At 41.9% G+C, this 26,470-nt stretch overlaps 1 protein-coding gene and 1 long non-coding RNA gene across 3 annotated transcripts in view; one reads left to right on the top strand and one right to left on the bottom strand.

Annotated features, from left to right (window-relative positions):
- IKBKE (inhibitor of nuclear factor kappa B kinase subunit epsilon) overlaps positions 1 to 16,382 on the top strand; it is a 58,288-nt gene extending 41,906 nt beyond the window's left edge. Inside the window, exons 16-21 of the mRNA XM_053245138.1 lie at positions 2,073 to 2,112; positions 3,597 to 3,698; positions 7,142 to 7,238; positions 8,229 to 8,329; positions 10,374 to 10,445; positions 13,565 to 16,382. Of these exons, the coding sequence (XP_053101113.1) occupies positions 2,073 to 2,112; positions 3,597 to 3,698; positions 7,142 to 7,238; positions 8,229 to 8,329; positions 10,374 to 10,445; positions 13,565 to 13,598 (446 nt within the window). The 3' untranslated portion in view covers positions 13,599 to 16,382. The remainder of the gene's footprint in view (positions 1 to 2,072; positions 2,113 to 3,596; positions 3,699 to 7,141; positions 7,239 to 8,228; positions 8,330 to 10,373; positions 10,446 to 13,564) is intronic.
- LOC128322913 (uncharacterized) overlaps positions 6,031 to 26,470 on the bottom strand; it is a 44,648-nt gene continuing 24,208 nt past the window's right edge. For both annotated transcript variants that reach the window (XR_008306067.1, XR_008306066.1), the window contains exons 3-5: positions 10,779 to 10,875; positions 8,245 to 8,433; positions 6,031 to 6,221 (exon numbers count right to left, since the gene is read on the bottom strand). This is a non-coding gene — a long non-coding RNA (uncharacterized LOC128322913). The remainder of the gene's footprint in view (positions 6,222 to 8,244; positions 8,434 to 10,778; positions 10,876 to 26,470) is intronic.

The raw sequence follows: 26,470 nt of genomic DNA, 5'->3' as shown, positions 1-26,470 counted from the left end.
AGATGCTAGGAGGGTGGAATGTTAAGATGAAAAAGGCAGGTAAGGTGGTTGGGCTTGGGGAGGTGTGGGAGAATGGTGGGTAGTCGGTTGGGGACAGGTATATTACAGGTAGTATAAAAATGAGGGCCCACATGATGCACAGCGGTGATCTGGGGCTGATGCAGACTCTGAACACTGGTCAAAATGAGCAGTTGCACTAGCAGTGCTTTTGCAATTTTCCCCATTCATGACAATGGGGGACACTACTCAAGAGCTGCTAGTGCAGCTACTCATTCTGTCTAGTGTTAGAGCAGCATTTAGAGTCTGCAGCAGCCCAGCGATACAGAGGCGTAATGCTGCACATCATATCTGCACTTGTTTTTAAGGTACGGAATGTCCACATCAGCCAGCACTTCTGATTTGCATTTGTTCTGATTACTCTTTTTATATAAATAAACCTGTTCAGTTAAAACTTTGGTCTGCCTTGAGCCTCATGCGCTCTGATTTGAGTACCTACCCTAAAGGAAAGCTCTGCATTTATTTTAAAACATCAGTGTGTTTGTAGCAAATTCTTGGTGACAACCATGGAATGGAATGAGGCCCAGATTAAGGAAGGGTTTAAATAGGGGCAAAGTCAATTAGAACTGGAACAGTCAAGAAAAGTGCAGTGAGCTCTGTCAAAATACTTAACCAAGAAGGGTATGATCTGGATTGCACAAACTGTGTAAAACCTCTCATCAATACCCAAACATATCAGTCTATTAAGCAATTCCCTAGATGGGTACCTGTACATTTCCAACAGGAGTTTAAACAACAGATGCAGGAAATGCAGGAGAGGGGCAAATATTCAAACTTCTAAAAGACCATGAGTAGTGCCTGCTGAATGTAATGGCAGTCTTGGAAAATTAGTCAGTTAACTTCTGCCTCCATATTTATTGATTCTTTGATTGATTGAAATTTCTTTTATACTGCCTCCTCCAAAGACCTTTAGGCGGTGAGCAACAGAAATATCAACAACAATCAATTAAAAAATTAAAAAAAAATTTATATATATGCCTAGCTAAACAGGTGGGTCTTAAGAAGGGCCTTAAAAGCAGCCAGGGAGGGGGCTGAATGAATCGGGCGGGGGGGGAGAGTGTTCCAGAGAAGAGGGGCGGCCAGAGAGAAGTCTCTCCTATGGGCCCTGGCACCACGCACTACACTAGGGCCTGGGACGCTAAGGAGGGCCAGCTGAGAAGACCTCACAGGACAGGATACAACTGGCTGAGAGAGGCGATCCTGAAGATATACAAGTGCTAAGCCCATAAGGGTTTTGTAGGTGAGAACCAGCACCTTGAACTGGACCCAGAAGCGAACAGCCATCTTGGCATATCCTGAACCTGTATTACCTTTCGTTCTGGATATAGATGCCAGTAATGTGGGGATTGGAGCCATTCTGTCCCAGGAAGTGGGAAATCAGGAATGGGTGGTGGCTTATGCCAGCTATGAATTACACAAGAGTAAATGCAAATATGCCACAACACAGAAGGATGTATTTGGCCCAGAGGAGATGTCTAAAATATCTGGTCAATTCAGCCACCACAATTTGCGGTGGCTGAATTGACCAGATATTTTAGACGTTTCCTTCTGGGTTGTAAATCCATACTGAGGACTGATTGCTGTCCATTGGCTGTGTAGCTTTCATGAGCAAGGGGCAGTGGCTAGAGCAGCTAAGTATGGTTAGTGCATCACTGGGGTGGGGTGGGGAACATTCTAATGCTGATGCCCTCTCATGAAGGCTTACAGAGATTCCCCAAAGGGAGATTGAAACTTTAGTAGTTTCTGTAGCCATCCATGATGGCAAAAGGGGTAGGTGGTACAAGACAAATCCATTTCAATATCAGGAGGAAGACCAAGGACTTGTGTTGTTCAAAGACTGGAGGAAGGCAGGATATTGCCAGTGGCCTGTGGAAGCTAGCAGCCACCTAGGGATGGAGAAATATAAGAATCCATGGACAGCTCTTTATATACATGAACGGATGTTAATGAAAAAGAGGGTGAGACAAGGGGAGCATCTCTGGTAAATCTACTAATGAGTTGCTTTTTCTTTCTAGGACTGCCCTACAATGAACAGCAGATCCATAAGCTGGATAAGTAAGTAGAATTCTTCATGTCTAACTGGCCAGCAGGGTACTGAACTTTTCTAGTTTCTATTCTGTCAGTCTTCAACTGGCCATTCTTGAGTGGTTGTTGGTACTAAAATCGTCTGACCTAGAAATGACTAATAACTTGTAAATTTGTGAGGCTTTTCCATACCATCTTTCTCATAGTTTCCCTGTGACTGTTGAGAAGCAATGGGAGGAATCAGACTAAGGCAAGGGCAAAAACCAGCTTGACATCAGCCAAAGAAGGAGCAGCTGCAGTGAGCTTGTTTGCCTCCCTGCTTCCTGCCAGTGAGCTTGTTTGCCTCCCTGCTTCCATTCCAGCTGTTATCTCCCCTGTGACTACAAAGGCAAGGAGGGCATTCTGGCTCATCACTAGCCAGAGAACTGTTGTGTAGTTCAGTCACGTCCATCCCAGCAAGAACACCAGCAGTGCGTCAGCCTAGTCCCACTTGGGTGTACATGCCAGTTAACAACTCACCTCTTTGTTCTAGCATTGTCAAACTGATCTTCCTCCTCTGCCTTTTTCCTTCCACTTCTCTTCCAGTGTCGGGTGGTTTTTTGTTTTTTTAAAAATAGCTTTTAAGCCTGAGGGCAGGGCCAGTCTTATTTTTATTTATGTACTGTACCTGCCAGAAGCATTGTATAATTAATTTTAATTGCTGTGAACAGACAAAAATTTTACCTGAGAAGTGGGATAAACATAATTGCTCTAAACTGATTCGTGCATTACCTCTGAGAATGTGGTAACTGCTGAGAAACCACTTTTGTATGCTCAGCTCTATGTTGACTGGTAAAGTATATATGATTCAATTGCTTGGGGGTTGATTCATGTACAGATGTTTGTCATTTGGTGCATGTGACATCAAGATTTTACTTGCGTGTGTGTGAATGGACCATCACAGATATCATATCATGGATGGAATTTCTGTATCACCTTGCATGACTCTAGTTTAATATTTTCCAGTACACAAACTGCTAAGCATCAAGGGTACAGTACTCCAGTATCAACTAATGTCCTTGGGTAGACTAGACTGCATGTGTGCTTTTCACATCAGTGTGTCATCTTCAGTAGGGGGTGCTACCATTGGAGTAGGAAGTAACCACACAATTAAAGCTACCTCTTTTCATGCATTACTGCTGTGATTTGCAGCCCAGCCATAAGGAAGCAGCTTTTTGTTGACTACCATGTTGCCAAGGCAATATGAACTGGATAATTATGGAATCACCTGCATGGATGTAGGTCAATGCTTTAGTTTGCCCTTTTGTTGCCATTCAGTAAGCTTGCCTTTGTCTTCTAAGCTAAGATGCTATTGATTTTAGCAGCACAGGATCAGGTTTGGATTATTGTTGTTTGTGTCTGATTAAGACCCAAATGTCATCACACTAGTCTAATATTTCTCTTCATATGTAAGGACTACTACTGAGATGATAGCAAAGCTGAAATTATGCATTGTTTGTTTTTTTCTGTTTTAGGCTGAATTTAGGACATTTAGCCAAAAACGTTCTTTCAGTTTTCCAGGATAATTGTGTTCAACAATACCAAGCTGCTCTTTTGGCACATGGGATCAGAATGAGGTAACAGATGTGTTCTTTGAACATCTTCACTGGCTTTTGATGGAACATTAGCATTTTTCTCCTTCATACATAACTTCTGTGTAGGGTTTTGTGTGAAACCCATATGCAGATAATGGTAATATTTACGGTAATCAGATTATATGTGGGCCAGTGCACTTTGTGATGTCTTTGCATGACTGACACAAATCCCATAAGATACAAAGGGGGCTTCAGTTGAAGGCAGAGGTAAGATGAAGAGTGATGTCCAAGAGCTGAGAATGGGAGTCAGATTCCATCCAGCCCTGTAGTGACAGTTACATCCTATGCTACCTGGAAGTATGTTTCTGGAAATGGGGCACATTCCTGTTGGCTTGCTGCAGACCATCTAAGGAAAGCAGTAGTAGTGACACACATGCCAGAGAGCTGGGAAGAGGCTGTAACATCACATTCCCCCTTGAGTCTCTCTTGGATGCCCCCCCCACCAAAGGATATATTAATTGCCTTGTATTTTATTGATGTTTGTATGCTGCCTTGAAGAACATTTGATCAAAAGGTATAAAGTATAAATTTTGAAAAATAAAATGAATTAATATATGACCACCTTGGCTTTTTCTCCATGGAACAGGGGAAAGGAAGCTAGTTCCTCAGGACTGTTTGGGAAAGGGGAATAGCTAGAACCCTTCCTTTTTATCCTTCTCAAGGTTATCTTCTCACTTCCCTGTCCTCTTTTATAATGCTGTCTAGCTTTTGTTCTCTGTTTTTCTCTATACAGGGTACAGTACCTGAAGTGTAAAGTCTGTGATAGTGTTATGAGAGGAGAGAGGTCTTGGTCGTGCTTTATGGAGCTCTGTAGAATTTCATGACTAAATAAATCCCATTGCACTGATAAAGACTTAAGGAAACAATACGGAATCTTTGTAGGAAAGTTGAATCCCTGCTAGTAGTATTTGAAATTGTCTGGATTCAACATACATATTTCCGGCTTCACTTTCCCACTCCAAGCCTCACTTTAATATAAAACCTCTGTAACACCTTCAAAGTATTTTACAAGCTCATTTCTTAATCATCTTCACAGCACTCCTGTTTGTTTTGTCATGCATCGGATGAACTGGGTGTTCCTATGGAAGCCCATGCCACAATTCAATTTGTCAGTCTTTAAGGTGCCACCATTTTCCAGCTCCCACAAACATTAACCTATTAATATGAGACTATAGGTAAGGACTATAGGAAAGGTAATGATAATGAAAGGTAAAGCATGAGCAAGTTTGTGGATTGATTAAGAACTCCAAGCATGAGCATAGCAAGGTTGAAGTGGGCCCTAGGACAAAAAGTGAAGATGGCCTCTGCCCGTCCACTCCCCACTCTGGTCTTTTTCTTCAAAGACATGAGGGGGAGAGCAAAAGAACAAGCTGTTACCCAGCTGGCAGCCCCCCTCCCCCCAGGCCCAGGGACATTTGTTTGGGTTATTACTTTATTGAATTTTTGTTTGTTTTATAAACCTCTCCGGCTTCCCTTTTCCTCTTATCCTCTTGCCCATTTATCTCCCCCCCCCGCATCCAACTCCTCTAGCACAAACTTATAAGCGCGTATAAAATAGTACCTTCTTTTAATTGGCCGTTTACCTGGAAATCATTGACATTTAAATATTTAGGCCTAGGGACATTTGTCCCTTCTCCCTTTTTTCAATGGTGGCTACACGCTTGACTCTAGAAAAGTCAACATAAATTGGCCCTAGATAAAGCTATCCATCTGCCCCATTAACATGTCCTAGGACACTCACACTTTCACAAATGTGTGTCTCAGCACATTTTCCATTTCAGCCATCAGCTTGAACTGAAGATTTCCTCACAGCTACCTGCTATAAAACATTCCAGTTTCCACCCACTTTGCCTTCTCCTAGTCATTGCTTCTTTCCAGCCTCCATATCCAGCACTGTGATTGGTTGCTAGACTTGATAGGGTACATTTTTCTCATGAGTGTCTAGAGCATTTTGAACTGGAACTAATAAGGCATGAGTGGTGTTTTTTCCTGCTTCATGATATGAGGCTAGCTGACGTCATACATAAAGGCAGAGAAAGTTGATGTTGGTACTCATTCCACCAGGTTGCACGTTACAAACTTTGCAAACATTTGAGTTGGAATATTGATGCAATTATTTGTTTTCCGCATCAAGTAAGTTTCTCATATTGGGATGAAGCCATTATTAAGATGAAGAGCTGCACTTAGAATTATTTTAAGTTAAATGGTGTTTGGGGAATAATGCAAAGAACAAATTGCCTGGCAGTGATGGAGAGCCATACATTGACTTATTGTGCCAGAGAAAAGTGCAGTCACTTAGGAAAGTAGCTGTAGTTGCAACATTTTTATTTTTATTTTTTAATTGCAAGATACTTTTAAAGCACAGCACCTTTTTTTTCCATTGGAGTTTGGTGGACTTGAGGGTTTTTTATATTGGTCACTATCAGCTTTTGCTTGCCAGGGCATGTACACAGTCAGGCTTGAAAAGTTTCAGTCAAAATCCAGAGTTCATATCGGATTAAGAAACTGCAATGAAAACAGATGCAAAAGTCAGACGTGCCTCTGAATAATGTTAAAACAAAACAAACCTGACTCTAGTTCTTATATATGATTTTGCTTAGGAGTAAGTTATGTTGCAAATGACTAATAGATAGCTTCACTAGCACACAGCACAGATAAGTGTAACATGGTCATGCTGAAGTTAAGCATTGTTGTATCCCACTGATTTCAGTAAGATGAGTGCTTAACTAAAACCTGTTTTTCTTTCAACTATCCCTATATTGAATTGAGAACCAAATTAACTGTATAAACTATATCACAGCAATAATACCTGCCTTAGCATCTCTAAAGGTTTATGTTAGCTTCCAGTATTTTATAGTTTATAATTTAAGATATCTTAAAGATCCTAGGCAAACATGTGATCAACCAAATATGTTTATGCATTAAATGAGTCATGTACTTCATATTCCATTATTTTATTAGCCATTCATTGATGTCTGGCCTGTGCTTTCACATTCAGGGTTTGTATGTTTTTGAATTATCAATCTTGATCTTGTTAACAAATTCACGACTAGTTCCTTTTGTTAATCCCAGAAAAGACAGAGGAGAATTATACAGAATTGCTACTTCACACTATCTTTCCCCATCTTCCAATGAAAAATGACAGACTGAATCTGTGCTCGAATGAGATGGAAAATTTTTCATCTTCCAAAATTTTCCAAATGTTCAGCCCTGGTCACCTTTCCCATAGAAGTATCACTTTTATATGGAGCACCATTAATGTTGAAAATCTTGGTCTTTCGGCTTATGGTGAGCTCCTTGCAACTGATTACTTCTATTAGTTGAGCTCTTAAATGTTTTCATCTTAGACCAACTTAAAGTGTGAAGTGTCTCATAGAAGAAAATAAGCTAACAACTGTTTGACTAGAGTTGTTTTATTCCTGCAGGAAAGTGTTTGAGATACGGAAATATCTGAAGAAGCTGAACAGATCTTTAACTACCTGTAGTGCTGAGATGTCAGGATGCCAGGATTACCTCCATAAAGTATTGTGCTTTTTCCCCCTCCCCAGGACACTGCATAAGCAACAGTATCTTGAAATTATATATTTTTAATTTTCGCTAGTTGCAATAATCCTAATACCAGTACAGAAGGGCAAAGTTCCATTATCTGTATCTTGAGTATCATAAATGTCTTTAATTATCTGAATCTACAACATGGCCCCTACATGTAGTAATTTCATAGAAATTAATTAGCTTTGCTAATTCAGCCTAATCCACACTCTGGATAGGCTCCAGGCTCTGGGGTTCTTTGAAGGGTAAATGAGCAGAGGTCCAGAAAGGTAACAATAAGCAGTGGGGCAGGGTGTGGGGTAAAATATTGTTCTTCCTGGTTCCAAGTCTGGGTTCAGTCTGTTCAACTATAGATGGCCCTTGAAGAGTGTGCCAAGAGTAATCTATAACTGAAGACAACATCTCTTTTCTTTGTCTTAATACCACGTCTTACTTAGAGCAGCTTTCAGGGTCTTCTGTGGAACACTCTTGACAAATCTTTTCTGGCTGGCAGGAATAAGTCATCAAAGGATGGATTCAGATAGCTCACTGGCAAGCCATTTCTGTTATGATCTCACAGTACGCAAGGGTTCTTACCAGTGATGTGATAGAAAGACGGCCAGATGAAGAGCCATTACATGGTGAAAGCCTAACATGATAAAGCAATTAAGTGACGATTACAATTATCATATGAATAATGTGGTTGCCTAGCCGAAATCTGGCCCTTCAGAACTCTACCTTTTCCAGGTAGAATTCATATGATTTGTGAAAGCAGCTTCAGTATACCCAGCCCAATTGTTTTGAGGTTTTGTTCTCAATTTTGATTGCTCTGAAGAAGTGTCCATAGCAGCTGTGGCTTTCATTTATATGAAACATTCGATTTCTGGTGTTTAAAAGCACTTTCCCCCAGTCATTTCAAGAACAAAGTATAGATAACAAGTACCAAGCTAAATGTACCTTTAGTGATTTGCATTTTTGTTTTAGGCTTTGGATGAATTACCTCAGAGACTCCTTAGAGTCAAAAAGACATCTTCTGCTCCTGCACAAGTTTACTTGACTGAGAAACACCAGGATGTGCTGTTTGGGTATGTAAGTGCTAAGAGAGGTCGAGGCTGAAAGTTCTCAAGGCCTTCTTCTCATAGCCACTCTTCATGTATATATTACATAGGTGCTCATCTTGTACATCTAACTGCAGAGACAGTAAATTTCACAGATTCTAAAATAAGTATTAATGGCACCTTAATGTACTTCAGATGTTTCTGAAAATCAATAGTATTAACAGTTTATTATATATTTCAATAACCTTTCTTTCCCCAGGAAGCGTGCTCTGTCATCTAAAAATAAGTCCCTTGGGGACATATTTTTGGATGACACAGAAAGCTTTCTGGGGAAAAGGGAAGTTGTTGAAATTCTCACTTACTCTAGCATAGGTGCAGTGTTAGTCTTGAACTCTTTAGAAGCACCAGTGCTTCATTAGTCAGGATGTCAACCACTGTTGAGTTTTCAAGCATTGTAATATATTAGTCAAGGTTTTTTCTCTCTCTAATCAATTCTACTTGATAACTTTGGCATTTAAAATATTTGGTGACTTGACAATATACATTTTTAAAAACCACAAATGATAAGTTTTATCTATATACACTCAATCAATATATGTTTTATGAGAGAACATTGGACTGGGCTATACTACCTATTTCAATTTTATGCAAATGCAGAATATAAGAGGGAAAGATGCAACTAACCAAGTGACTCAAGGCAGGTAAGCTGAGAGGGCACATATAGAGCCCTGCTCATGGCCCCGCCACTAACAGAGATTCACTTGGCAGGGACTAGAGACAGGTTGTGGCCCCTAAGCTTTGGAACTCACTCCTTGAAGAGCTTCGTCATGCTCCTTCCCTCAGTGTTTTTTTTTAAAAAACTAAAAACACATCTTTTAAAAAGAGGCTTTTTAATGCTCCATCTTTAGTTATATCTGGTAGGTTCTTTAGTTTTTAGTGTTTATAATTCTCAATTTTTAGCTTTTAAAAATAACTTTTAATTTGAAACTTAATACTGATTGTGGTTTCTAACCTGACTTATAATTTGTTTACTTAATTTGGTTAATTTTATTACTTTTATTTTATATTGTGTCTATTTTATTGTTGTGAGCCGCCCCGAGCAGTAGTGTACTGGAGGAGCAGGGTATAAATGTTGGTTTTTTATTTATCTATAGATAGATAGATAGATAGATAGATAGAGCACTCTAGGAGAGAGGACATTTAAAAGATGATTGTCTTTGACCAAACATAGAAACATACCATCTGCTTTTCTGAGGAAAGGCTTTCTTTTTAAAAATTGGTTTCTTGTTTGTGCATAGTCCTCTCTCTCTTGCAAGAATACAGTCTGCTTTGTCAGAGCTCTGACAGTGTGAAGAAAATCTGAGATAATTCTGTAGCAATCATGATCATTAGATAACTACCAAAAATAGGCTGTATGTGCTATCAAATATATTATTATTATTATTATTATTATTATTATTATTATTATTATTATTATTTTACATATTTTTATCCTGCCCAAAACTTACATCTCTGGGCAGTTTACAACAAGATAAATTGTTTTAAACAATTATATTTACCAAATAAAACAAAGAAGAAATAATTTTATTCTGAAATACATGTATATGCTCACATTGGCTACTCATAGTCTGGACAGATCATTCTCTGTGCATCTCTCTCATATCTATGCACTGGTTATATTAGTTACAGCTCAATGTTCAGACAAGATTTAAAAGCAAAATATCTCTGCAAAATGCATGTTGAATGTTGGCTGTTTGGCAGCTACCAATTCCCAGCTAGAGCGTAAGTGTGAGAATACACATGCACGATATTGTAGGGGAACACAGTAGCTGAGATTAGCATACTGGTGGTAACAGAGAAAGGGGCAGGGCAATGGTGATTGGTGGTGGAAGAGATGGAGGTCTGGAAATCAAATTGGAGAGGTTCAGTTGTCTATAAGGCCTGTGATTGAATAATTGAGGAGTTTGAGCAAAATATACATGTTAACTGGATGTTACCCAGAGAAGCATTTTTCTTGTTGCCTCTTCACTATAAATGTAGGAGTGTAAGAGTCATCTTGTGTCTTGAATAGAATGCAAGAGCTTCAGGACCAGATGAAAGTAGTAGCTCACAATCTGCAGCGTAACAACAGCATCATCCAGAGGTAAGAGGCTCTGAAATCTCTTGGCAGCCTAGAAAGCTGTGCCTGAGAAAGCACACTCCAGGCACTCTGGTTCCAAGGTGTAAAGGGCTTGAAATGCCAGTGCTTTGAATTGTACCAGAAACACAAAGGTAGTTCTTTCAGCACTGACAATATGTATTCCCAGCTACTGGTACCAGTCAATAATCTAACCACTGCATGTTGCACCAAGGGATGTTTTCAAGTAGTCCTCAAAGGCAGCCCTTTAGTCAGTGCATTAAAGTAGCCTAACCTGGATGTTACGTGGATCACGATGGCCAGTCTAGTGGCAGAAAGAGCCACTGCTGGCACACTAACCTGATGGAAAGTGCCTCATGCCTCGTCTTCTCCTCATTGGCATCCAGTGTTCAGGCCAGATCTAACAGCACTCCTAAGCTGCAAACCTGACAGCAAGCTGCCAGCAGATAGCAAAACACTGCAAATACAGGGTGAACTTCGAACACCTTGAGCACACAGATAATAGACTCACAAAGACTGCCATGCTGCTGAGACACTTTTTTGTGTATAGGCCTAGAATGGCCATGTAATTTGTTAGATGTTACAAATAAATTAAAACAAAAGATGGGACTCTTAGAATATATTCAAAGATGTCTGTGTTTTGGAACTGGCAACCATGTTCAGGCTTTTGCTGTAAAGGGTATTTTAGTTCATGCTGGCCCCTTGACAATCCCCATGGCTGAAAGTGACAAGTGCAGACTGTGTAGCCTGCATGGCTGGTTTCCCATGAGAAAAGGCAGCCACCTTCTGCATTCCTGGTTGTGCAATGCAGGACGCCCATTGGAACACAAGAAACTGCCCTCTGGGATGTTCCTGAGTTTCTAGCACCTGGTGATTTTCCAGGAAGTTTGTCATTTTATTCTGTGCAGTGCTGAGATTGCAAGATAGCACAAGTGTTGTTGTGATATCAGGGAAGGAATGGCTCTCTAGCCTTTATTACCTTTCTACATCTGCACAATATGGGGTTTCACATTGTTTTGTTTTTATTTATTTGTTACATTTCTATACCACCCCATCCAAAGTATCTGGGCAACAGAACAACCCCTCCATAAACATTTTTTAAAACAATCAATACAAAAAAACAAATTTAAAAACAGTTTAAAACCATTAACACAATTAAAAACATTTTAAAGCAGTTTAAAAACTGTGGAAGGCCAGACCAAACAAATAGGTTTTAAGGGTTCTCTTGAAGGCCAACAATGATTTCAAACCACAAATTTCTGCTAGGAGTGCATTGCACAGCCCAGGAGCAGCTTCAGAGAAGGCCCACTTCTGAGTCGCCACCAGATGTACTGGTGGCAACTGGAGACGCACCTCCTTAGATGACCTTAATGTACAGTGGGGATCATACAGAAGAAGGTGCTCTTTGAAGTAATCCAGACCTAAGCCATTCAGGGCTTTAAAGCACTTTTTATTTTGCCTGGAAACATATCAGCAGCCAGTGCAACTGTTCATGTACAGGTATAACATGGTCTCTCCAGGATAACTGATACCAATCTGGCTGCCACATTAAGTTTCTGAACTGCATACAAAGGCAGCCCCATGTAGAGCACATTGTGATAGTCAAGCCTAGAGGTTACCAGCTGATTCACAACTGTTTTGAGAGAGTTTCCTTCAAGGAACGGACGCAGCTGTCAAATCAGCCAAAGCTGATGGAAAGCACTCCTGGCCATAGTCTCCACCTGAAATACCAGGATGAGGCCTGGATCCAAGAGCACTCCCAAGCTGTGTACCTGTTCCTTCTGGGGGAGTGTAACCCCATCCAGCATAGGATGTTCTAACTGATCTCTCAAATTCCGATCTCCTGCAATGAGCACCTGCGTCTTACTTGGATTCAGTTTCAATTTATCCCTCATCCAGCCCATTCCTGCCTGTAGGCAGGCATTTAGGGAATGAATACCATTTAATTCCCTAAATGTTGTGTTGGGGTCTATTGTGTCACTAAATGTTGTGTTGGGGTCTATTGTGTCCCTGTCATTGTCCTAGTTCAATGACATCTCCCTCCAAAACATAGCAAAGAGGTTAGGGATGTGCATGGAACCAGGTGGGGGTGGTTTGAAGATGAGCGGGGGTGCTGTTTTAATGGTGGGGGAGGGTACACTTACCTCTCCCACTGCTTTTCCCCTGCTGGTGCTCTGGTTTTCTAAAGTCCCTTGGGGCTGCAGCATACCTCCTTGTCGCCCCATTGCCCCTGTTTACTGGAACTATCCGGAAGTAGCTGGCACATACCCAAAACATGTGACCGCATACCTGACATGCATGTGCCCATGCCGGTGTGTACCTGACATGCACGTGCACTATGCCAGTGTGCACCTCAGGTGTGCAGCTGCTTCTGGATAGTTCTAGTTAATGGGGGCAATGGGGCAGCAGGGAGGTATGCTGCTGCCCCGAGGGACTTTAGAAAACCAGAGCGCTGGTGGGGGAAGAGCGGTGGGAGGAGTAAGTGCACCCTCCCCCGCCCTTAAAGCAGCACCCTTGCCTTCAAACTGGCAGAACCGGCCACCATTTGAACCGGTTTGGAGGCCCATAAAGGGCCTCCAAACTGGTTCCGTGCACATCCCTAAAAGAGGCTACTCTGTTGCATTTAGGGTGGGGACTCCTCCCCCTCCCCCTAGAGCCTCTCTTACCCAAACTGTGAACCCCAAGAAGTTAGGAATAGGACCATATATGAGGCAAATGAGATCTACATGTTCAAAAGTTGCATTTTAGCCTTGGCTTCCTTTATTTCTGTTATAATATTATGTTTGAGTATGAGAATTTTCTGCTGGTTTGGTTCAAACATTCCTCTAACTTCTTTGAAACGAACATACTGCTGTAGTTGCAGTGGAAGGAGCCACTTCATTCATGAAATGGTCAATTTTTCCATGAATGTTACGATTTGACTAAAAGGCTACATGCACATGCACCCACACAATAGTCTGAGTCCTGGCTGTGAATTCAGGGGAAAGATCTGCTTCAACACTAAGCGCACATAGGAGCAAGTTGAAGGGCTTGTTTCCAGCTTCTCTCTAGGTTTTCAGTACTTTCAAAATGCGAGTTGTGGCCTTTTCTTTACTCTTAATCTCTTTCTGATTTTGTTTCTGTAGGTTTAATGGTGGTGCATTCACACCCAGCCTGTAAAGGAGAGGATAATTTGCAGACCCTGAAACAAGACTATAGTGTGGACAAATCAATTTCATCTAAGACACCAACATTCAACCTTAAAGATGTCAATATATTCTACCTCTCTTCTCTGGCTTTGAGTCGTCGGTGCAGCCAATTTGTATAATCTGATATTTTAGCCAAATGTGTCTGATTTTTTCATAGAGGAAGAAAGAATGAAAGTTTGTTGTATTCTTTATTTTTGCCACCTCCTGTTCTCTGCAGCAGAGGAGGAGGTGGTTATTTCCTAGCTTTTGTCAACTTTGGAGCTTTCAAGCAGGTATTTGCTGAGCAAAGAGTCATCTGTGGATTTCTATTCATCATATAAAAGGCACAGGTGCCCTGTCAGAAAAAGGCTTGCAAGCTTACTCTGCTGCACTGTCTACTGTTCAGAAAAATAAATGAATATCTCCTTAGCAAAATAATAAGCATCAGAGTTACTCTGGTAAATTCTGATGTATTGCTTGGCCCAGGGAAGGACTTTTTGAAACAATTCCTTTTTGAACAGTATGCATTACTTTAATTCTGATTAACTGGAATTAAAAATCCACTGGGATGATACAGGAAATATCCTTCAGCAGAAATGGGCTGGTAATGTAGTGCAATTAGTGCTCAAGTGGTTCCAAATTTTATGTCTCACCAGTCTCCTGATGTCATGTTCCTGGGTCAACTGTAGCTAATTGAGAGGACCTCCTGGACCTCAGCGGCTTTCGATACCATCAACCATGGTATCCTCCTGGGACGTCTCTCCGGGTTGGGACTTGGGGGCATGTTTATATGGTGGCACCGCTCCTACCTGGAGGGTCATACTCAGAAGGCGGTGCTGGGGGATGCTTGCTCCATTCCTTGGCCTTTGGCCTATGGGGTGCCACAGGGATCTATTCTGTCCCCCATGCTGTTTAACATTTACATGAAACCTCTGGGAGAGGTCATCCATTCTGACTCAGATTTTGCCTCTGTCCTTGGCTTTCTGACTATGCATTGGAATCTGGAATGCTGTATTGCCCTTGTCTGCTCCCTTCTGCTTAATGGTCAGGATGGAACTTTTGTTGAAAAGTGGTGTAGTAGTAGTAGTAGTAGTAGTAAGAGTCCTGCTGGATCAGACTAAGGGTCCAGCAGTCTATTTCTAAGAGAGCCAGCCAGATGTTTCTTGATGTTTCTGCACTTCCCCTGCAGCAGTTGTTTGTTCTCGGCATCTGGTATTCAAATGGTTTAGGTACATAGGAAGCTGCCATATACTGAGTCCGACCACTGGTCTATCTAGCTCAATGTTGTCTTCATAGACTGGCAGCAGCTTCTCCAAGGTTGCAGGCAGGAATCTCTCTCAGCCCTATCTTTGAGATGCCAGAGAGGGAACTTGGAACCTAGATGCTCTTCTCAGAGTGGCTCCATCCCCTAAGGTGAATATCTTACAGTGCTCACATGTAGTCTCCCATTCAAAGACAACCAGGGTGGACCCTGCTTAGCTAAGGGGACAAGACAGACATGCTTGCTACCACAAGACCAGCTCTCCTCTCCAAAGAGTTTAATTTCCACTCCTCTCTGTTTCATTCCCACTGAGGGGCCAGTCCTCTATTAATGCATCTGATCTTTTTTTCATAAGAATTGTCCTGCTGAATCAGACTAAGGGTCCATCTAGTCCACCATCCTAGCTGGTGGTCAGCCACATTCTTTTGGGCTGCTCACAAGCAGGACACCCTGAGCTCTTGCTTAAGTGCCTTGCAGGACTATACAAAGGCATATCTATTCCAGAATTCTTTGCGAAAATCCTAGCAACCAACAAGCTTAGGTTGGTCGACCAGAAATTGGCCAGTAGTTATCAGTGGGCCATGATATATATTCTACCCATCCCTGCCCTGTTGGGGCACCAGCCTTCCAAGAGCTACCTCCCTTGAAGAAAGAACAATTTGCCCTCTAAAGTAAGCAATAGACAATAGTTTTTAAGAGATGAAAGTGCTATCATAGAGGCATGATTGCAAGTGGTGTAGTGTGTGTAGACACAGACACCATGAAAATGATTTTTTTTGTTTGTGCATTTATATCCCACTCTTCCAAGAAGCCCAGAGCAGTGTACATGGTTATGTTTATACCCACAACAACCCTGTGAGGTAGGTTAGGCTGAGAGATAAGTGACTGGCCCAGAGTCACCCAGTGGGTTTCATGGCTGAACAGGCATTTGAACTTGGGTCTTTCTGGTCCTAGTCCAACCCTCTACCATTACCTCTTTGAACTCACTGAAACAAACTATTGTTCATGTCCAGCCTATGTTAGTAAAGGCAGAGTCTCTCTTAACTCGTATCTACAAAGAGTTTGTGCGAAATAAAGCCATATATCCCGATGATCTATGGATACCAAATTTTGCATACACATTCCTGCCACTGAAATTAGCTGAATGCAATACTTCTTACACCAGAATCTGCCTGGTGAATGTTCAAATAATGTTTTTGTATTTTTTCAAGGAAATTCTGAATATACTTCTCAGTTACCTATAGATGCTAAATTTTGCATCAACAAACCTGCCACTTAAATTAACTGAATGTGCTCCTTTTAAAACTGGATTATGGTGGGGGAAAGGTTTGATTTTTTTTAAAGATGACATTCTGTTATTAAACATGTTAGTTTTCAACATATTTTTAATAATCAGATCAATAATTGCAAAATGACAACATGCCTAAGAGAAGTGGAAGATCTTCTCAGATTCAAATGTACTGTGATTTACCACATATGGTAATGATTCAATAAAATGAATGTTTGAAGTTGAAATCCTATAAATGTCAAACTGTTTATTTAATTCCCTTTTGCAAGCACATTAATAAATATATTACATATATTTTATTTCTTGAACTTTCCTATAAGTGTAATCTATGCAAAATGACTTTTTTCAATGGCTTGTCAATGACATGGCTCATCTACTAGTATAAACAATTTTTTTCTACCTTCTGTAGAGAGCCCATTGTTCTCTTTCATTGTGTATGACATAGGAAGCTGCTGTATACTGAGTCAGACCATTAGTCAATACTAAGATAGACGGTCTACACAGACTGGCAGTGGATTTTCCAAGGTTGCAGGCAGGAGTCTCTCCCAGTCGTATCTTGGAGAAGCCAGAAAGGGAACTTGAAACCTTCTGCTCTTCCCAGAGCGGGTCCATCCCCTGAGGGGAATATATTACAGTGCTCACGCTTCTAGTCTCTCATTCATATGCAACCAAGGCAGACCCTGCTTAGCTATGGGGACAAGTCATGCTTGCAACCACAAGACCAGCTCTCAGAATCCAAAATAGTGCTATGCAGATAAAAGCAGATGTTCTTGAATACTAGTATTATGAGGGAAAGGGAGCAGATTGGAGTTTTGGAGTAGGGATGTGCAGAACCTTTTCAATCACAAACCAGACCTCTGTTCAATCGCAAACTGGTTTAATCTGGTTCGTCGAACTGACTGGCCCAGCCAATCGGTTTGACCGAACCACTTTACATACACATGGTTCCGTCTGAATTTGGACCAAACCATGCCAAATGGTCCATGCACACTCCTTTTTCTTTGGAGCACAAAATGTGTTTTTGTAGTAATGATACGTTGTATTTGGGGAAATGAACCAGCTGTTTAGGGGCAAAGTAGGCATGATATGGAAGATCTGTGATCATGCATGTCTCTCCAACCCCAACACACAGTACTGGGAGACAATTTAAGCTGGGAAAACTAAGGGAAGAATGGTTACTGCCATCCCAGCACTGCAGCCTCAGTCCAAATGCCCCTCCCCTGCCAAGTGTAATCAATGATATGGTTACATTTTTAGTTGCACACTTAGAACATCTTTGTGGTTCTTAGAAAAAATAATAAAGTGTGAATGTTATAAATGACTTCCTCATACAGGTACATGTTTATCTTGTAAGTATATTTGTCAAGGAGATGTAATGTGCGAAGGGGTTCTCTGTGTGCCAATGCAATCATGTCACATATACAGTGCAATCCCTTATTGTATATTGTTCCCCTGAGGGGACCAAAGTGTGTGTTGAAAATACAACCAAGAATCATGGGAACTGCAAAAATCTAAGGACTCTGTCCCTTATGATATTACACTAATTGTACTGGCTGCATGTGTGCTTCCAGGCCCAATTCAGATGTTGGTTCTGACCTTTAAAGCCCCATATGGTGTGGGATGCACATATCACATGCCTCGACTACCTTGTGCATCAACTGTGGTTAGGAAATTAGACTCTGCTCTGTATGCACCCTTATGCCAGATTAGGAAGGAGATGATAGGAGCAGGGCCTTTATTTCTGCAGCTCCCAAGTTCTGGTATACTCTACTGTTTGAAGTAAAAAGATGCTACTTGTGCAATTTCTGCAAGGACTGTAACTCCTTTTTATTTCAGCTTGCATTTGGTTGATTTTTATTGGATGTTTTTGTTGTTTTAGCTTTGATATATTTATGTAAGCCACATTTAATGCTTTAGAGAGGCAACCTAGAAATGTTTTCCGTAAGTGAATAAATTATATAGGTGTCATTTATCCCACCTCCCTGATGTGCATACATTCGGTGGCAAACCCAGATTGGTGTGAAATAGCTCACAGTCACAAAGTGCGCACATGCCTTCGTTTCTCTACAATAGCAGATACCTCCACTGAGCTGTCAAATCAATTTTTAAACTCTTGCAGTTTGTTCCAGGAAAGCGCTATGGAAAATGATAAAGAAAAATCTCTGGTATGTGAACATGGGTGTCTATTCACTGGATCACAACCGTTAATTCCAGTCCTCTAACCCGTTCTGCCTGGTCTGGCCTCACTGACTTCAGATGTCGCTTGCAAATACAAAATAGCAGGTCAGGGTTTATACACTTTTAAGCTTGCTTCTGGGAAAAAGCCAGTATTGATGAAGGAAGTGGGGTGCCTTGTTCCTGCATATAGGCCTATAATTAAATATTTTGCTTCCCCACCCCTCCCACAGTGGAGAAGGCAAGCAATGCATTTCTGGCTGTCTGGTTGTATTTCTCTCACGCATACAGGCTTGGTAAGGTAAAAGGTAAAGTTGTGCCATTGAGTTGGTGTCGACTCCTGGTGACCACAGAACCATGTGGTTGTCCAGGCTTGGTACAGGAGAGGTTTACCATTGCCATCTCCCATGCAGTATGAGATGATGCCTTTCAGCATCTTCCTATATTGCTGCTGCCTGATGGGAAACATACCAGTGGGGATCTGAACCAGAGACCTCTTACTCCCTAGGCAAGTGCCATTAGGAGGTACTTTGTGTGTAAACAGTTTATCCCAAAATGAATTGAGCTAAGCAAAGGGGGAGAGATCTCTGCTTTCTTGTAAATGTCTTTGGGAACATATATTGAATAGGGGAGCTAATGTCAACATAAGAGGAGCCAAAATAAAAATGGATTTGCTTGGCTATGATCCAGGAGAACCCCCTTAGGTGTATACACAAGGGCTGGTGAACATACCCTGGGGTTCCACACTCCTTTATCCCAACCCCACACAACAGCCCCTCATTTTGCCTCCAGAAACTAGGTTTGAAATTTCCTCAGATTTTTGCAAACACACAGTTGAAGTGGGTTCTCCAAAGTACTCCAACAGAGATGGTGAGTGAATGAGAATACTGCATCTACATGGGCAGGGCTGCACAAATGGTCTCTCTCCCATCCTATCAGCTCTGCTCATGTACTTGCAGTATGTGCTTGCAGAATTCACAGACACACACACAGCAGGCCCATTAGAGAACACTGAAAAAGCAACTCCTTCCTGGTTTGCTGCTCATGGGTGATAACAAATATGGCTTCCCAAGTGGTACACAGGACTGCTAGTAGGCATAGAAATAGTTAAGCCCTCTGTGAACACCAGAGTTTGCTTTGGCATCATATATGCAATTCTTCTATACCGCTCAAACTTTTGTCTCTGGGCAGTTAACATAATTGATACATCTATATAGGTTAAATCAAATTCTTGAAATAAACTTTGCTTTGAAATCTTGGTAATATATTCTGATGACATATATACAATGAAAGACAAATTACTGAGAACGGATTTTATTTATATGATGATGTAGCAAAGCTGTATGCAGGTGTGGTGATTAAGTGAATCTTTGAGAAAGTCATACTCTTAAGGGTCAACCTATATGTTTCATGTAATTACATGTAGTATTACCCTGTCTGGATCTTTCTTTCAAAAGGTCTGTCAGATACTGTTACATAGATTTGAGTGTAACATGTTTTGGGGGAAACCGCGATTGTGAGATGATAGAAGCCAAACAGACTATCTAATGGCTGATGGTTTTTGCTGGATGTGACATTTTAGATACATGGTGGGGCATGTTAGCTGCAAGGATTTGTTATGCTCTATGCCTTTTACTATTTTTTTAACTTGGACTTTACAAGGCTTGGTATAATCCTCAGAAGCTATCTGCTGACTCAGCTGTGCACTGGTAGCCACCATGTCTCGAGGGAGGATATAAGAAACCCAGGGGCCTCTGGGGTGTGAAGCACTAAGATGATATCGGGAAGCTATTTGCCATCTGAGAAGCAGCTGTAGTCTCCCTTCTTTGCACCCTATTCAGCCTCTTTGGTAAGTGATTTATGGGCCCAAACCCCAACGGACGGGAGCAGACAAAATGAAAGGTCTTCAAGCTACAGATGGAGCTAAACGTTGCTGTGATAAATGCTGCATGTGGAAGAAAATTGAATGGCTGTTCTGAACACTAGGCTACCTCCTCCCTTTTCTGAGAGCAAATATTCTAGAATTTGGAAAGGGATGCTTTAAAAAGAAAATAACCCTTGGGGGGGGGACACCCCCCTACCCCCAATAAATCACTGCCCATGGACTGTTAATTTCCCTTCTGTGCTAATGATGTTACCTCGTGGGTGAGTGACGATGAATCTTCAGAGGCAGCACCTGTCACCACATGGCAACCCTAGGGACTGAAGCATAGCTGACCATATCGAAAAGTGGCTTGAGCACTGGATAGCTGAAATGGGATGTGTGTCAGACCAACATGTGTGGAACAGTGTAATATAATTTTGTGATTCTTTATAGCTGTAGAGGTACGTATCTAGGTATGTGCTTTCTCCCTGCGGTGTGATCTCGCATGGCTGGGTACTGTGTATAGATTAAGCAATCACATAAGGGGGAACAAGGCAATGGGTCTTCCTCTCTCTGAGCAGGGAGCCAACCTGTGGGAAAGAGCCATGCCACTCGCCTCCATCCACATAGACGGCTTTATTCACACATGCTACCCAGCACTTTGGATTAATCTCACCATGAGGCTTTACATACAGGGCTTCTACCCCGAATCTCCTTCGGGAGAGAATGTGTGCATTCACACACCAGCCAAACTTACCCCGAAGTCCCTTTGAGTTCTGGACCCACTCCACACACAAATTGGGCTTTGTTTTGTGAATTCTAGCTTATCTCGAGTTATTTCCAGGTTTTTTAAATGCTGGTTGTAAGCTACTTTTTCTGAAAACACTGGAGCAAATAGGGAGAGGCACTGATGTTGAATCATTAGCATGATAAGAGGGATACTCTCTTTGCAAATGCAGATGTAGCTCTTTAGTAATCTCCCCCTCTCATTGGCTAGAAGGAAAACATGGAGGAATGCTACATGAACTTGCATCAAAAGCAAACCCAAGAGCAGAGGGGAGGGGCTGTTTCCCTCAATGCCACAAGTGTAATTCGAAGTGGCTTCACTCAACATTTACAGCAGCATGAAGCCATTTGCGAATAACTCCCATATGGAATCAGCTCCATGAACAAAGGCAACCTCGGCCATGCAGCAAGTGGCAGGGTTGACAGGGTGGGGAGGGGTGCAGAAGCCATGACCACTATCATTTTTATTTATTTAATTTATATACTGCCCGACACCAAAGGCTCTAGGTGATTCACAAAAATAAACTCAACAGAAAAAAAATAAGACAAACCGTTAAAACAATTTAAAACAGTCAAAGATTACTAAAAGCCTGGCTTTAAAAAAATGTGTCTTAAGGGCTCTTGTAAAGGCTGATAAAGATGTTACACCAGGAATGGCTATAGGGAGTGCATTCCACAGCCCAGGAGCGACTACTGAGAAGGCCCCATCAGAAGAACTGGAGGCATCCGGAGATAGACCTCTCTCAATGACCTTAATGTGTGCTGGGGGTCATACAGAAGAAGGTGCTCTCCCAGGTCCTAAGACTGTCAGCAGCCAGGGGCATAGCTATGGGAAAGGGGGCCCATGTTCGCCCTTCTCCCTTGGAGTGAGGGAGATAAAGAAAATAGGGAAGTTTGGAGCTGGGACCCCTCCGAAGCTAGAGGGCCCAGGTTCTTTTTGAACCCATCTGCTCAATTATAGCTACAGCCCTGACACCAGCTCCCTCCATTTCTCCTTTTGTTTTAACAAACAGCCCAGCCCGAGGCTTTCAGATGCACACCTCAGAATAATTATCCGTGCTGTGGGCTGCTGACTTTGCTGCATCTTTGAGAGACCAAACCTTTCAGATTGAGCTAAGGCAACCTGACAGGCTGCTCTGTCCTTGTGATCTAAAGAGAAAACGTTCCCAAACACCCTCTCTGAATTCAGACTCTTAAGCAGCCTACGAGCGAGCTTATCTTTCACTTTCTAAAACTGCAGCTGTGCTAACCATACATTTAAAAAACAAACCAAAAGCCCCCACCATCCTGGTGCTCTGCTAAACACTGATGGTAAATTTGCCTGGTTAACTTTTTCTCTCTAGCTCCTTGGCTCAGTTCAGCAAAGGGCAATGTGTATATGGAAGAAGAACTCTGTATGCAAATGTTTCCAAGAAGCTGCTGCTACAGAGAAGGGAGGGAAATTCTCACTGAGGTTTCTCATGTGTGGATGAGAAACCCATGCCTGCAGTGTGGAGCCCTCTCTCCTACCACGAGAGAGGTTAACAGAGGTGAATGGACACGTTATTTGAACAAATTATTATCTATTCTTGGAAAGGATGGCTCTCCGAGCTGCTGTGCATTTCTGTTGATTGGCTTGGCTACCCATTGTAAGTGACTAGTTGCTGAAAGTATAGGGACAATAGGCTTAGAGGGGCTATTGCTTGTGGTTAGAGGGGCTGAGAGGGGCTATTGTGAGAGGCTGAGAGGGGCTATTGTGCTCCATCTTCAATGGAGGCCAGTTCTGCGTCATATCTGTCCTTTAAAAACAACAACACTGTACCTGAACATAATGCAGATGTATCTGAGATGCATACTCCTGAAATAGTAGAACTGCATTGTTTTAAGTCTCTTTATTACTCCTAGATGATTGCCTGAAGGAAATAAATGCTGGTTGCATAAAGCTGCATAGTTTGGAGAATTGGTCCCACTATCACTTTTACATTAGTAAGCATTCTTGCCTGGAATCTCTTTGGGCTTTCTAAAGCATTTTACTGTATTGCAGCTGAACTGCTATACAATTGAATTACCCTAAATGTACAGGAAATGGGGATCTTCTTGTTAAGTGTATTTGGTTTGTTGTTTTTAATCATTGTCCTTTATTGCATGGATTTTCCTTCTGACTCAGATACATCTTACAATGCCTACACATACATACACACAAACCTGCCTGGTGTAGTAGTTAGCGTGGTGGACTAGGACAAGAGAGACCCAAGTTCAAGTCCCCATTCAGCCATGATACTTGCTGGGTGGCTCTGGGCCAGCCACTTCTCTCTCAGCCTAACCTACTTCTCAGAGTTGTTGTGAGGAGAAACTTAACTATGTATACCGCTCTGGACTCCTTGGAGGAAGAGTGGAATATAAATGTAAATAAAATAAAATAATAAAAATATATAAAATCCTATGTATTTTTACACCTGATGTTTTAACAAGCTTCCTTCTAACATATCAGTATCTGATGGGTGGCCCTGCTGCATTTGCCGGAGTAAACTAACCAGAGTTCCCAACCAGTTTTTCTTGGCAGATGCAATTGTGCTGACACATGGAAGTGAAACTGTTCATTTGTTTTTCTCTGAACAAAACATTTTCCATGGAAAACGGGACCAAATGTGACACAGATGTCTGATTGAGAAAGCAAGCTGTGCATAGGCCCCCAGCAATTGCATTTTTTAAAATGAGGGACAGGTAAGTTCCCAGATGGGGGCAAATAAGGGAGACCTACAGATAAGTGCTTTGATACCTGAGAAATTGGTCGAATATGGAAATTCCCACCCTAGCACTGTGATTGTGTTTTTGCTCAGGCTGCTTGCAGCCTGGGCAAGACACAGAGAAAGGTGCCTAGAGCTGACAGGGGAATCCCCCAAGGCACTATACGGTGCCTTGTGCGATATCCAGAGGTCAGGAAAATGAATCCTGGCATCTGCTGATCCATGCCGCCAGGAGCAACACGGATCATGTGGGTGTGCGCTGGCATGCTGAAGACATCATCACTGATCATCTGGGGGGAAGGTAAACTGGATTGTGCCTTCCCCCTGCCTTCCCCGCTATTCACACATGCCCATGTGAATGAGTGAGTGAAGTGTGCCTCAAAGTCGATTTCGACTCCTGGCGCCCACAGAGCCCTGTGGTTTTCTTTGGTAGAATACAGGAGGGGTTTACCATTGCTATCTCCCGCACAGCATGAGATAATGCCTTTCAGCATATTCCTATATTGCTGCTGCCCGATATAGGTGTTCCTCATATTCTGGTAAACATACCAGCAGGGATTCGAACTGGCAACCTTCTGCTTGTTAGTCAAGCATTTCCCCACTGCACCACTTAAGGTGAACAGCCTTTTTATATTCTTTTTCATAAACTTGAGAGAAGTCATTGTTGAAGAATTGTATGCTTTTTTGCCTGCCACATTTTAAGTAAAAGAGAGACACTATCTCTGGTGAAAAGGGCAATGTTATTGTTGTTGATTCCATCAATGTACATGTTTCCTTACAGAGAATGAGGGGACAGATCCCTATTCCATGGGGTTTACAATTTACAAAAGGAAGGGAAGGTGAATTGAGTAGCATATTTCCGAAACACAGTAGCAAATGGGAATGTATACATGTAGCACTGTAACATTTTGATGCAAGTTTGCCCCCTCCTGCAACAAAAATACCCTATTAAAGCATCAAGAACAAAATAATCCTGGCTCACTACTTACTTAATCATTATTGCCAATCAGCAGCAACACCCCCACAAAACTGGCAAAGAATTCCCCCTTTCGTCCACAACAAAGTCACCCAAACGGCCCTCTGATTTTTGCTGCTTCTATAAGGGATGGAGAACATTGCAGGCTGTTTGCATCACCCTTGGTACTTTAGACAGACAGGAGGACAGCATGGTTCTTCAGAAGGGATTTCATCTAAGCCAGGGATCCCCAAGCTGTGGTACCCCAGTCAGGTTTTGCTGAATTAGAACTCCCATCGGCTGGGCTGATGGGAGTTGTAGTTCGGCAACATCTGGAGTTCACAGGTTGGAACTCCTGCTGTAAGCAATATGGCATCTCCTAGGAGAGCCTGGCTCTGGAAAGGTTCCCAAGCTAAACTTTTCCCACCTACGTTTTACTAGTACATAAGTTTCTATTACCAAGTACAGAAAGGATCTTTCTAGAAAGGGGACTTCCTGTGGGGAAAATTATTAGCAAAGTGAATCTTGAGAAGACAACTGGGGAATTTCCTAGCATTTCGTTTGAAACAGTGCAAGAATTTGAAAACAAAACTACTTCCCATGCCTGTTTGCCCAGGGCTTTTGTACTTCTGCTCACATTACATAGGTTTTGGGAAAAAACCCCTCACATTTCATAGCCAGAAAGAATAAATAAAATCAGCTGAAAGAGACACACTCTTTGGAGCTTGAGGTATACACAGCCCTGACTGTGCTAAAACGACCAATCTCTTGGGTTTGGACACATTTGAGTGAATCCCCCCCCCTTTCCACTACTCTGTTCAAATCTGGACCTTACCCTCCAGCATGGCTGCTTTAAAGTGAGAAATTTAAAAAAATGGATCTCCTGTATAACATATGATTTGGCCCTCACGGAGAGCTAAAACAGACTAATGGAAACCCCATGTATTATATCTGTTGCAGTGCTGTATTATTTCAGACTTCAGATAGGGAGTCAGATGTTCAAGGCAAGCCAAGGAATAATCTGCAAAGCACCTTCAGTGATTAGGTGGAAGGCGGGCTAGAGAGGTGATTTTGCTACACTCTGCTTTGAGTAGACACACAGTAATATTCAATCCATGTGCCTTCATTGCAGCAGGAAGTGGTATAAGTGAGAAGCAGAGGACAGCACAGTTAAACACTGCAACCAAGCAGATGTGAAAACCCCCCACGCTGGGGGTGGCTAAAAGGCCATGAGTACTCTGCCTACAGTTGCTGCCTTCTGACGCAATTAAGTGTGGGCTCAGAGATGAGAGTGGTTCATCTTGTGCCATGTGATGTCTCCTATAAAAGTGCAAACTGTGATGCAATTATTTGTGTCAGATGATCACTATTGCACATGAAAGTCAAACTCTAAAAGATGTCTCACTTTCTCTTATAATATGTAGATCCACTTCTAAAATCTTGGCTTACACGGCTACATGGCATTTCTCCTGATGCTGCAGGTATCCTTCAGCTAAATGTTCCACGAGTTTGGAATGATTCAGACGTGATGCTGTACAAGTATACAGATGTTTGCACACTCGTACATGTGTTTGTATGAATGACTGTACCTGTGTTCATTTTAAAAATGAACCTGGATACAGGCCTTTCAAATACATGGTACAGATACAAAATACGAAGAATATTTATATACAACTTTTCAACAAAAATGGTACTTCTGTACCTGCATTCAATATAACACGAATGACTGTACCTGTGTAGTAGTAGTAGTAGTAATAATAACAACAACAATAATATTTATTTGTAGATTGATTGATTAAGTGCTGACAC

The sequence above is a fragment of the Hemicordylus capensis genome, chromosome 4 (assembly GCF_027244095.1).
Source record: "Hemicordylus capensis ecotype Gifberg chromosome 4, rHemCap1.1.pri, whole genome shotgun sequence".
Lineage (NCBI taxonomy): Eukaryota > Metazoa > Chordata > Lepidosauria > Squamata > Cordylidae > Hemicordylus > Hemicordylus capensis.
This window is presented reverse-complemented; position numbering and strand designations above follow the sequence as displayed.